The sequence below is a fragment of the Azolla caroliniana genome, unplaced genomic scaffold, assembly GCF_043228905.1.
Source record: "Azolla caroliniana isolate FFs.n. ecotype wild unplaced genomic scaffold, voAzoCaro1.0.p SCAF_4, whole genome shotgun sequence".
Classification (NCBI taxonomy): Eukaryota; Viridiplantae; Streptophyta; class Polypodiopsida; order Salviniales; family Salviniaceae; genus Azolla; species Azolla caroliniana.
In genome coordinates this window covers 2,803,170-2,815,392 of record NW_028230439.1, presented here as the reverse complement: position 1 = coordinate 2,815,392, position 12,223 = coordinate 2,803,170, and the positions used below count along the sequence as shown (strand labels likewise).

Sequence of the window (12,223 nt, the reverse complement as noted above, 5' to 3'; positions counted from 1 at the left end):
AAGGGATATTTGGATATACAATAATATCCTTGATGAGGTAATAGCTATATCCTTTGGTGCACACAAATGTTACATGTGTAGAGATAAGGCATGGTGTTCCATCAATTTGCTCATTCACCTCTTTTATGAGGCTATCTTTGTTCAATGACAAAGCATGAAGGCTGAATATGGAAATGAAGGTTCAAGAGGGTTCATCGGTTAACAAATAAGCTCCACCACTCTAGTCCACAAGCCTCTATTTAGAAACGCATAAATGGTGTGGAAAATTAACCCCAATTGAGAGCACAGGGTTTGTCTAGGATAAAAAATGCAAAGAATAGAAGGATCCTCTTCTAGAGGCGCACGAATATAAGAAACATATAAGGACAAGTGAAACTAGTTCCACCAAGCAAACCCACCCCCAAAATAAGCAAATAACAAGTGAAAGTATGAAAATGACATCCTGGGAGCCCCATTCCGAGCAGCAAGAAATTGATCCTATGTGCAAATGGGTAGCACATCGATGCGCAATTAAAATAGAGGGCTCGACGGACAACTACAACTTTAACAAAATCCTCAAAAATGTGAGCCATAATCTCGAGTCGATGCAACAAAGCGAACAACCTCTAGTGAATGTGCTCATCCCTCAAGGAGGCGATCCCACGTGTTTCGGGGGGCGAGGTTGCACAACATATGTCGGCAAGACACATGCGCCATAAGAAGTGTGGTACCACGATATGATCAGACAACGAGCTTGAAAGCCGAAGAAAGGAACAAGAGAGGGCCACAAACAAAATGCCTTCCTTCCTGAGTATGTATTTATGTATGTAATTTAGTAGATTGAGTGTGGAAGGTGCCTCCAAATGGTGGTAGTTTTTTAAGTCCTTTTCTCATTGACTTATGAACAAACTTAATAATACTTGACTCAAAACAAAACAGAACAAAACAATTTCCTCTGTGATTGTATTTTGTTTTTATTATTTACATCCTCCTTTTTTTCTTCTTAATTTCTTCTCCCTTTTCTTTTTCTGCTCTGCACATTTCGTATATTGGCTCTCTGTCTCGCTGGGATTTTCTAGGGTTTCTCTGTGCGTCGCCCTCCCCCCCTCTCTATATTTGTCTGCGGATTCGTTCCTTTACGGTTTCCTGCTCTCCGACTTTCTGTGCACGACCAAAATCGGCGATCTTCCATTATCCATCGAGAAAACGCAGGTCTGCTCAGCAATATTATCTTTCTTAGTCTAATTCTGAGATTAATCGCGAAATCCTGGAAACCGTACATGGATTGTGTATTTTATATCTTCTGTAACAAAACATGAATCATATTGATCTGCTTCATCAGCCATGCTTAATTTACTTGGGTATATCTTCGGAGCTCATTGTGTTGCTTCGATTGTAATTTAAAAACGGCACAAAAACGTTTTTCCGTTAGAAAGCGTTATTTGATCAAAAGGTTGTATTTTAAAGACTGCACAGAAATGTTTTTGCATTAGAAAGTGTTGTATGACCAATGTCTGAAGAAATTCATCACAAGTATACTTTAAAAGTGGTTGATTTTGCATTGGTAAAATGCTATACAAATATTTGTTTTTGAACTTGTTAGAAAATCAATGGTCATCCGTTAAAGAAGTCATAGAAAGTTTGGGTTGCCATTAATTCCAGTTCGGGGAAGTTTTTCTTTACAATTGTGTTTTAAGCGACATAAAGATATTTGTTTGGCTTTGGCTTATGTTATGACATATACTTGGAAATTTCTATTTTACGGAAGACATATTGCAAAATTGTATAGAGTTTTAGTTTTTAAGGGTTTGAAGTATATATTATAAATACTAATAATTGCTCTTAGAAGAGAACAAGACATGAATGTTTTGGCTTGAGATTCTACTTTAAAAGAGCAAATTTTATACAATGTTTGGGAAAGTTGTCTTTACAAGTGCTTTAAGAGGACATAAATTATAGGTCGATTTGGTATTGAAAATTGTTATAATATGATTAATCTTTAGTTATTTTTCCTTACAATTCTACTTTAACAGAGATTATTTCAGCATTCAAAACATTAAAGAAGACACACATTAGAGATTGATTTAGCATTGAAATCTCTAAGGAGACACAAAATAAAGGCTGATTTGGCGTTGGAAGCTTTAAGACAACACAAATTAGAGGTTGATTTGATATTAGAATTTTAGAAGATACAAATGAGAGGCTGGTTTGGTGTTATGTGATGCTATATAATGAATGTTTAGAATGTATTCTTTACACTTGCTCTTTAAAGAGGCTGATTCGGCATCGGAAAAAGCAAAACAAATTCTCTTTGGGAAATGTTGGGATTTTAGTTTTTTTCATGCACGAAGTAATATGAGATATAACAAAAAAATTATAGAACTTTAGCCAGATTTTATATACTTCTAATTGGATTTTCCTGTCTTCTTATGGAACATGAGAAAGTGGCAGCTGTTGGCAACTTGTAATTAGTGTAATTAGTGTCCTTTTTAAAAAAATCCATTTTTTCCTGCATACATAAATGTAAATATCTGAATATTTGGATGTCTTTATGACGTGTGTCTGTAAATTCTGCAGATGCCCACATTACAAGGAGGAAATATTGCGTTTGGGGGTCTTAGAAGTTTGAGGCCTTTTGGAAAAACTGTTTGATGAGGACACGTAGTCAGAAAATGCTAAGCAGATCAATGTCTTTGTCTAGTGCATGTGCTGATGTATGTGATAGGAACAATGCAAATAGCGAGGTTTCATCATCTAGATGCTTTAGTGCATGGTCTGAACAGAGGTCAAGATATGGTCGTTTCTGGTCTCCTCCACATGAATTACTGATGGAACAAGGCTTATGGGGTAAACTTCCCGTGGAATTGATTGAAAGAATTATAGGGAATCTTCCAATTGATGCAATGCTGCGTGCTCGTTCTGTATGCAAAGCATGGAAAGCTTACATAAGCTCCTATGGTTATGCTCACCTATGCTACAGAACACCTAGTAAAGGACCATGGTGTCTTGCTGTTTTTCCAGATAGAAGGCAAATTGTAGCATATGATGTAACTTTGGATATATGGCATCACCTCCCACACCCACATACAGCAGCCCATAATGATATGCATCCATTCAGCATAGGGGCAAATCTTGTGTGTTTCAAAAGCATTGATAATAGCTTATTCTTTGTTTACAATCCTCTTACCAAATCTTGTAGCCCTCTTACCCTTAAAAGAAGGGGTGTAGGTTTGGACAGAGACAAAGTTTGGGTTGTGACAGATGAATCAGAAGGGTTCACCGTTATAATTGTCAAGGAATCTGGACATTATCAAGTCTTTGACTCTTACAGTAATCGATGGAGCAAACCTGGGAAGTTGCCTCCCAATGTGTATTTATCTCCACAATCTGTGCTTCCCTCTAGAAGTGTTTCAGTTGATGGGATTCTTTACCTTATCACAGGGCCTTTGTATGATGTGGTGACATATGATACCATAACAGGGTCTTGGAGTAGGTTGTATGTGCCATGGCCAGAGCAAACCTGGAATCATATACTCTCAGAGTACAGAGGGAGGATATACCTACTGGCTCTGCAAAAGGAGAATGAATATACCTCATTCTCTGAGTGGGAATTGCATTCAACAAGGATGTCATGGGTGAAAGTAGAAACAATGCCCAAGCTCTTCTCTCTCGAGATACCTGATGGCACTGAGAAAGAATGGCAAATCCAGTGTCTTGCTAACCGGAATCTGGTGGTTTTACAGTTTACAACTGACTCTTTGCATGAAATTTTGGTACTATATAATAGAGATTTGAAGTTGTGGTCAAGAATATCAAATCTTCCGATGTCTTGTGAGAAGCATTGATTGTTAAAAGAACAATGTAAAGCAGGAAATGTTATGGTATTCGTGGTATTTCTATCCCAGTGTGGGCTGTTGTAAATTGAGATTATCATTGACATCTCTGCTGTATATTTTACGACCAATTTATTTTTCAGCTATTTTTCTCTTAATGGGGGAGGAGGATTTGAGCTCACAACCTGTGTCTTACTGGACAACCATTATTTTTCCAGTTAATTGTTAGCATCTTAATTCACTTTCCGTGCCCTTTCGCTAATGGAAGGTGTGAAATTGAATGCTCATAAGCTGAATTCGTGGCTACAACTGATATGGTTTCCCCTTCTACTGATCAAAACCAATTTTCTCAGAGTTGCACACATGGCATTTCTTTGTTGGCCTCTTACAAATATGACATTCTGTGGATGCACATGTAGCACAATGTGCTCTTTATGATTTCATCATCAAGATGGATAACTTGTTAATAATATAGTTTGTTCGAGGCAAATTCTGGTTGGAAAGAGAGCACATGGGAAATAAATTGATGGAGACATCATTGTTAAAAGCTAGCCTCGGGGATTTAAAAGAATTTATTTCAGTGTACTCGCTGAAGGCCTCCATTGTAGTTAATTCAGTGGACTTGATGGAATTGAGATAATGCATTTCCACTATGTTGCTTTTATATTTCATTGTTGATCTGAAAATTTCACAGCATGTTGCAGCTAAATTTATGGAGAATCTTCTTGATTTAACATCAATTCTAACTATTTCGCAAATATATTGCAAAGGGGTTTGAATATGTTATAACTGTATGATATTGTGAAGCCTAATTATCTATCACAGAAGTGAGATGGAAGTTTAGCAAAAGCTCATGAGGAAGCAGTAAAGGTAAACTTCTTTGCTTGTTTTTAAACTTCTTTTCCGTTATTGGTGTATGTGCGTGTAATATATAAGTTACCTGACTAAGTATGAAAAGACTGCAACTTGCATGTATTTGAATTAGGCTGTGTGAGGAGACTAATAATTTGTTTTCTAGAATCACTTGAGGAGACTAATAATGTGTACATAAAGCAAAAAATGAAGTAGCTCTTTACATGTTGGGTTCGATAAAGCAGTTTCTAGATTAGTTTAACTTTGTGTTTATGTCTGGAGAAAACATGTACTCTGTTAATGAATCAACCTGAAGGTTCATGTGACTTACAGTTCTATGATAAGTAGTATAAGTTTTCATTTTTTCAAATAATCATGTTTTGCATGGCAATATATCGATTTATTGTAATTTTGATCAAGTTGTAATTTACTCCGTAACTTAAGTATGGAACTTGTCTTTCATTACAACATATATTGGAAGATAGATTCTTTATTTGGGACAATCTTCTATTATTAAAGGTGTTCAGTTGTGCTTTTCTGTTTGGTAGCCAGGGGCCTACCCATCAACAAAGTAAGCCAACACCATTCAGACCCTTATGGATCCTAGAACTTCATAGGACATGCTTTCAAGCTTGCAAGTTCAATCAACATCATGGACACTCTAAAACTCCATGGAATCTTGAAAATAAGCTCTCAATGTTATTTTTCACACCCTTCATGTAAAGCATATAATATTAGAAAAGGGAGAATAATCACTTCCATGAATCATACACCAACATTTGTTTCCTCCTAAATTCTCTTGCTATTCAATGGCATTCATTTACTCAATTAATTCTTGAGCTGTTGTATAATTTACTTAAGGGTATAATGAGTGCAAGTGCTTCTGGTAGGCTTAACATACCTTGGCAGCACTCATTATTACAAGCCCCTTTCCATCTAGATAAGCTGTGTTCTTTTCTGTTGATTGAGGTCATACCGATGTTGCTTGATTGTAACGTGCACCATTAGGATCCATACTAGACAAGCCTTTTAAGTAAAATATACAAAGAATGTAAACTTAACATGAAACATAATGTGGATAAGCAACTTGTTCATATGTATCAATAACTTCCTTTTTTTATCATGTAGAACCACATTTTATAGTTGCATCTACACTTGCCTTGACGTATTTGACTTCATATTTTATAAACTTGAGAGATTTATCCACAAGTAAGCCAAAGTGCATGTGCATCCCACAATGAGTATCTTGAAATACATTATTATTTCATTCCAACACATAATCTTCCACAATGGATATTATCTTCTTTTTTGAAGGATAATTGAATGTTGACACATGTTTGTATACTCTCATTGTTGAGAAGCATATTTGAGATATTTTGAACTCTCCGACAAATACAAATGACAAATCTAGTGCATGTCGATATTTTGTTCACTTGTATGAATTTGATCCATGATCTTCAAGTGTTTGTTTCAAATTTTGTAAGGGGGCAAATCTACAATATTGCGACTTCTTCATATTTCTAAATAGATTTTGCCACTAACTACGCTACCTCATGGCTTCGATTCAATTTATGGTCATCACTCACATTTCATTCCCTATGAGTAACATGGGTTGAAAGTGGCAAAAGGAACCCCCAACTAAATTCTTCGAATCATTGGCCTTGGAAGTAAAGCATATTAGAATCAAGGTCATCACTCACATTTCATTCCCTATGAGTAACATGGATTGAAAGTGGCAAAAGGACCTCCCCCCCCAACTAAATTCTTGGAATCATTGGCCTTGGAAGTAAAGCATATCATTGATCATAGCGCCTAGCATACGCAAAAAAACTGTTCCACAATTCTTGGTGTATGTAGAATAAACTCATAATTTTGGTATTAATTAGGGCAAGTAAATATGTATTGAAATTACAGAAAATGTGTAGAACCAAGAGTGTAAATCGGTAGTTCGCCCAATATGTGGAGCCTGAATCTCATGATTCTCCATCAACAATGCAAAGAACAAGAGCGGCATTCGTGATATTCTCAATCGACGAGGGAAAGAAGAAGAAGAATCATTCGTGAGAGAGAGAGAGAGAGAGAGTGTGTGTGTGTGTGTGTGTGTGTGTATGTGTGTGTATGTGTGTGTGTGTGTTGGTGTTCCACCGAGTTCCTCCGCCGATAAGTCCAAAATTCCTCCAATATGTCACATTTTTTATTATTAGTCAAAAATGATCGTGCACACACACGACACGGTTTAGAACCCCAACATGGAAAAAGGAAGTTTATAAAAAACAGAAGGATTTTGAGAGACACGCTCTCACACGAGTACATACGATGTAAATGAAGAAAAAAATAAATGATCATCAACACGAAGACGTGTGTGCGAGAGACATATATATATATATATATATATATTGTGTGTACATACATTCTCATACACCTGATCGAAATCTGTATACACTTCCTTCCATTCAAATCCTCTCTGTGCAATCAACCCTAACGAAACAGACAGAGCAAGGAAGCCATAAATAGCCAGCACACCAAATCCAACAAACAAAAATGGCTGACAAAGATCGAGGCCTCTCTGATGTGCTATCAACAGCCTCCTCATTTCTCACCAAACCTAACCCTAACCCTAACCCTAACCAGCATGGTACCCCCTCTCATGGACATACGAAGCCCTCCTATGGAGAGATCTACTCGAGCGCGCAAACTGTATTAAACGTGGCGAAAACGAAGATCCACAAGACCGACGATTCCTCGGCAGATTTAGACAAGGCACAGCTCGCCGGCGCGACGGGGACGCTGATCGGTGCTGTCTCACATTATGGCAAGCTCGATGAAACCTCCTTTGGCAAGTATGCACAGAAAGCACAAGGTTACCTTCATAGCTATGAAGCCAAACATGGAAAACCAGGTCATGTCTCCTCTTCTTCTCATCCAGATCTAGGCCATGGCCTTGGAGGTCATGGATCTTCTCCCCATCAACCAACACAACCATCGCCATCAGGTCCACAAGCTTATCATGGACAAGCTTATTCTAACCCTCCTCCTGGCTATCCTACTTTTAATGGCAACCAACGGGAATTTGGATCAGAATCACAAGAATATGTCCATGGCTACCCCCCTCCAGGCTACCCTAACTCTGAACCACCAACCACACATTACAATACTTCAAGACCGTTTTAGGTCTTCTTTCCATTCTTTTTATACGAACAATTCTTCTTGTTGAAAGCTTGGATTCCATTACCGAAAGCCAGACTTTCTTTTACAGGACAGAATATGGACAATCGTATCATATCTATGTTTCTCGAGCTCTTTACCATATATATATAAAGGTGTTGTGTTATGATCGCAATTTGGTGCAGGAACCATTGGTTGCATAAAATATACTCATAGAAAGGAATAACTCTCTTCTTAGAGGCTGTGTAGCCTAACCTCTGTGAACTTGATTTTAAACATTTGAACCGTGTAATATTTCAGTCTGTCGATTGATCTGTAGATTTACGAAACTTCATTACTTAATTAATTCTGTTATTTACTGAAAAGCGTTCATTTCCCATTTGGTAAAATTAAAAGTCTGTTGTAGAGTTTGATTTTAATAAAATGAGGAAGTTTCTCAAATCAAGGCAGCCATTTCCAGTTGGCTTCTCTTAACTAAAACCTTGCTCTAAAAAACTGACATAAAATTCGCAATTTTCCATTCCACAATCTTGTTTCTAATTAATTTAGCTTTACATTCAGAACAGATGTCTGAGGAGCCAACTATGATTCGCTTCATAGGACACATCCAAACTTTGACCACCAAAACCCTAAAATTTTAAATCCCCGCTTACTACAAATCTCTTGTAAATTGCAATTCCCTAGAGCCTTTTCTCGTGCACCGAAAACTTAAAGACTCCTCCACTTCACTCCTTTTCGTGTCCAAAATATCATTTTACAATGTCTAATTGAGTTTAAACTGATCTCATATAACTACGTTCTCCCAACCAATCCATCAACAGGACTTTGCTTCTTCATGCAGAGCTTAAGAAATTCCTTAACTCAAAAGTAATGTTTGGTTACCAACGCAACGACAACCTACAGGAATGCCCTTCATTGTTATTGGCCAGATATAAATCTCCTTTTGTTTTTACCGAGCAAGCTCCACATGCGTTCAAAACGACTATCGTCCATGCAAGTATTTCTCGTTTTTTATTGCTCCCGGCACTTGCTATACGACGACAGATTTCTCTAGTCGAAAACATTTTCATTGTTACAGCAGTATACTCGTAATGTTCTTATTCGTGAAAGATAATAACCCTCCCCTTCCTAAATGCATCGTAACTATTTGTTATTACATAATTCTTTATAATATCTTTAAATAAATCTTTCTAAAACGAATTCATTGGATACTCATTTGCTCGTGCATTGACTGTTGTATAGCACGCATGACTTATTAAACAGTCTACCAAAATGAGACATCTAATCTTTCATGAGTATCAACAGCTTTTTATTGCACTTACAAACGACTATCGTCCATACAAGTATTTCTCGTTTTTTATTGCTCCCGACGTCTGCTATACGACGACAGATTTCACTAGTCGAAAGCATTTTCATTGTTACAGCAGTATACTCGTAAAAGTTCTTATTCGTAAAAATAATAACCCTCCCCTTCCTAAATGCATCTAAACTGTTTGTTATTACATAATTCTTTATAATATCTTTAAATAAATCTTTCTACGACGAAATCATTGGATACTCATTTGCTCGTGAGCATGCATGACTCATTAAACAGTCTACCAAAATGAGAAATCTAATCTTTCATGAGTATCAACAGCTTTTTATTGCACTTACTATTTTCGAACAGTACAATGTCTTAATTAGTTTGAGGCATATATGATGTATCGTGTAAATTACTGTATGTTCATTGATTTAAATGGTAATCTGTTATACACCTCGGATGTGTCTGTCACACTAATGAATCCAGATGTTTAATCTGTTCACGCCCACATATTATGAAGAAAAGAGTAGATGACTGCATGTTCATTGATTTAACTACTAATATGTTATATGCACCTGAGAAGCGTCTGCCACACGAATGAATCTTAATGTTTAATCTGTTCAAGCCTCGTAACTATAAGCAAATATCTAAATGTTTAATAATCACTAGGGAAAATTCACCTCAAACACCGGTAGATAACTTTACTATGCAGATTTACTACATTCTTCCGTTACTATCTAGATTTACTACGTTCTTTGTCAATTATTCATGTATTGCTTCAGTCCCCAATTAGGTAGCTACGAGAAGGATATGGGAGAAATGATATAACATAATGGTCTTCTTTGCACTATAAAACATTCTAATATACTAATCGGGGCATGTCATCAGAGACTTAAATATGAAAAGTAATCATTCATGATCATATTGTTGCAGTAATTTCATCATCACGTGACAGTGCCCTATTCAACATGGACAGAGGAAACTATTGTGAAACCGCAGTCAATTATTCTGCTTGCGGTAGGTATTTAGAAGACCTGGGAGATTCATAGAAATTAATACCACATGCATTAGAATGGAATTGAACTGTAGGGAGATAAGAAAAGAGCAGTGTTTAGATTAACAATCCACCCATTAAGAAAAAACCATCCCAAAACATAAATGTAGGCGACTTTCAGCGCTTGAATCGTGCTATCGAATTCATTTCAGCACGTAAGTGACTCTAGTCCATCGCCATGAATTAGGACGTACTTTCTAATCGAAACTCGGGAAATGATCACATGGCGGAAACAAAGTGTACACGAGGACCCTAACGAGGTGAGGCTCAATTAGAAATATCCTAGTTCAATGAGAACATCAAAAGCCTAAATGGCATATGAAAGTACAAACGATTGAGAAGCAGAAAAACAAAAATGTGGAACTCATTTTGACACAGGCATCCCACAGACTTCAATGTACAGTCGTAGAGATGACTGCAACACAGAGCACATGGATCTAGCACATTAACAGGGGCCACAACTTCCATAGGATTAAAAAGAGGAGCAGCCCGGGGTAGTGAATGTGCACAGGAAAACCTAGGAACCAAATTATCATCTTGCAGAAAAGCAGACAGGAGCATATCCAGCTTACCAGCTCCAGCAGAGATGGCTAGACAGACTTGACAATCTACAACTACTCGTGAGGAGCTCCGAGCAGGAATTTCATTATCTCAGACCAAATTTCTGCATTAGCCTTCATAACCGCCAAACGCAAGGATTTACAGACGGATCAGGCAAGAGTTTTTGTCCTCACAGACAGACGAGGAGATCGAGTACCTGCATCTACCGACTCGCTCAATGTGAAGGGGCTTTGCATTCACCTCTCCTTTTAATAAGTAGAAGAAGAAGGCGGAAACGAGAGGTAGGCTCAGGCTCAGGGTTAGGGTTAGGGTTAGGGTTTGGTTTCGTCTCGTTTTCACACTCAGGGCATTAATAATAGTTAGACACTGCTCTAGGACCTTTCTAGTCATGCATGCATGTATACATACATACATGTTATGCATGCATACATACATGCTATGCATGCATACATACATTCTTGGGCATTGGTTTAATGATGGTCACGTGTCCTCTCACTTACACCATCACGATGACTGTGAACTAAGACACGAATAAACGAACAATCGATATGTGGAAATACATGCCCACATCGTTTTACTGTCGACGATCCTATGAGACTCGCATACAACGCCGATATCCAGGGAATAGAAGATGGACTTGGATTGAGCCTTGAATATGAACTCTTGAGTGCACTAGATTGACAAAAAAAAACAATGTGTTATAGATAGACATGATGGGCTTAAGCTCACAAATTGAATGAAAAGCAGGCATAGACATGTGGATGCGAGGAATGTAAGTAATCAAACATAAGATTCTTTTCGTTTGATTGCCACAATACGTCCGAGATTTAGATGTGCCAATGTCGTAACCTCTTTAAACAGCCTAGTAATGTTCCTAAAGCCTTTGTGTGACCAAACATAAAATAGAGATGTATTTCCACAACCTTTACGTAAAAGCCTCCTTTTGCAGGCTAACTCAAAGTCACAACAGTAATTAGGAATTCAACAACAACGAGCTTGTTTTGTCTGTTGCACCCCTACGAGAAACTCTCATTCAATCAAAGCATGTGATACACAATCACCAAACATGACACTGACACTTCCTCTCATGAGCACACATATTTGCACGTAAGAGAGATAGCAACATTCGTTCCAATCACACACAAAACAATGGAGGTGGGAAACATCATCAACTAGATGCATGCATCACAAAAGCAATAAAAAAGGGTTGAGAAACCCTAAGATAAGCCTACATACCATGTTGACATTGCCCATACGATTAGAATATTCTTATGAGCGAGGTATGTGCAGAACATACAAAGTCAAGATGTGAAAAGCAATACAAAATACCCCGGAGTCCAATCTCTTTATATGGTTGGAGGTGTCCCTACTGTGATCATGACATCATGGAATCGGCAATAGTTCTATTTCGGCGTGACCAGTTTGTCCTTGTCCAAACCAAACCGGTTAAGCCTAAACCTGTTTGGGAATTTCCAAACC

At 37.6% G+C, this 12,223-nt stretch overlaps 2 protein-coding genes and 2 non-coding genes across 5 annotated transcripts; 2 read left to right on the top strand and 2 right to left on the bottom strand.

Moving 5' to 3' along the window:
- The first annotated feature begins 989 nt into the window (after positions 1 to 989).
- LOC147864788 (F-box only protein 6-like) lies at positions 990 to 3,970 on the top strand. Of its 2 annotated transcripts, none has more exons than XM_087318948.1 (2): positions 990 to 1,191; positions 2,557 to 3,970. In XM_087318948.1, exon 2 carries the CDS (start codon positions 2,631 to 2,633, stop codon positions 3,822 to 3,824), a length of 1,194 nt encoding a protein of 397 aa, XP_087175074.1. In that variant the 5' UTR covers positions 990 to 1,191; positions 2,557 to 2,630; the 3' UTR covers positions 3,825 to 3,970. The 2 variants fall into 2 exon arrangements, with proteins under 2 accessions (XP_087175074.1, XP_087175075.1); XM_087318949.1 differs by lacking the exon at positions 990 to 1,191 and adding an exon at positions 1,909 to 2,141.
- A 3,116-nt stretch (positions 3,971 to 7,086) lies between these two features.
- LOC147864787 (uncharacterized) lies at positions 7,087 to 7,944 on the top strand. The gene has a single exon (XM_087317776.1). It carries the CDS (start codon positions 7,206 to 7,208, stop codon positions 7,833 to 7,835), a length of 630 nt encoding a protein of 209 aa, XP_087173902.1. The 5' UTR covers positions 7,087 to 7,205; the 3' UTR covers positions 7,836 to 7,944.
- A 2,064-nt stretch (positions 7,945 to 10,008) lies between these two features.
- LOC147864786 (small nucleolar RNA Z199) lies at positions 10,009 to 10,083 on the bottom strand. Its single transcript, XR_015529737.1, has one exon. It is a non-coding gene; the product is annotated as a small nucleolar RNA Z199 (small nucleolar RNA).
- A 453-nt stretch (positions 10,084 to 10,536) lies between these two features.
- On the bottom strand, positions 10,537 to 10,692 carry LOC147864785 (small nucleolar RNA snoR134). Its single transcript, XR_015529740.1, has one exon. It is a non-coding gene; the product is annotated as a small nucleolar RNA snoR134 (small nucleolar RNA).
- Positions 10,693 to 12,223: the final 1,531 nt, after the last annotated feature.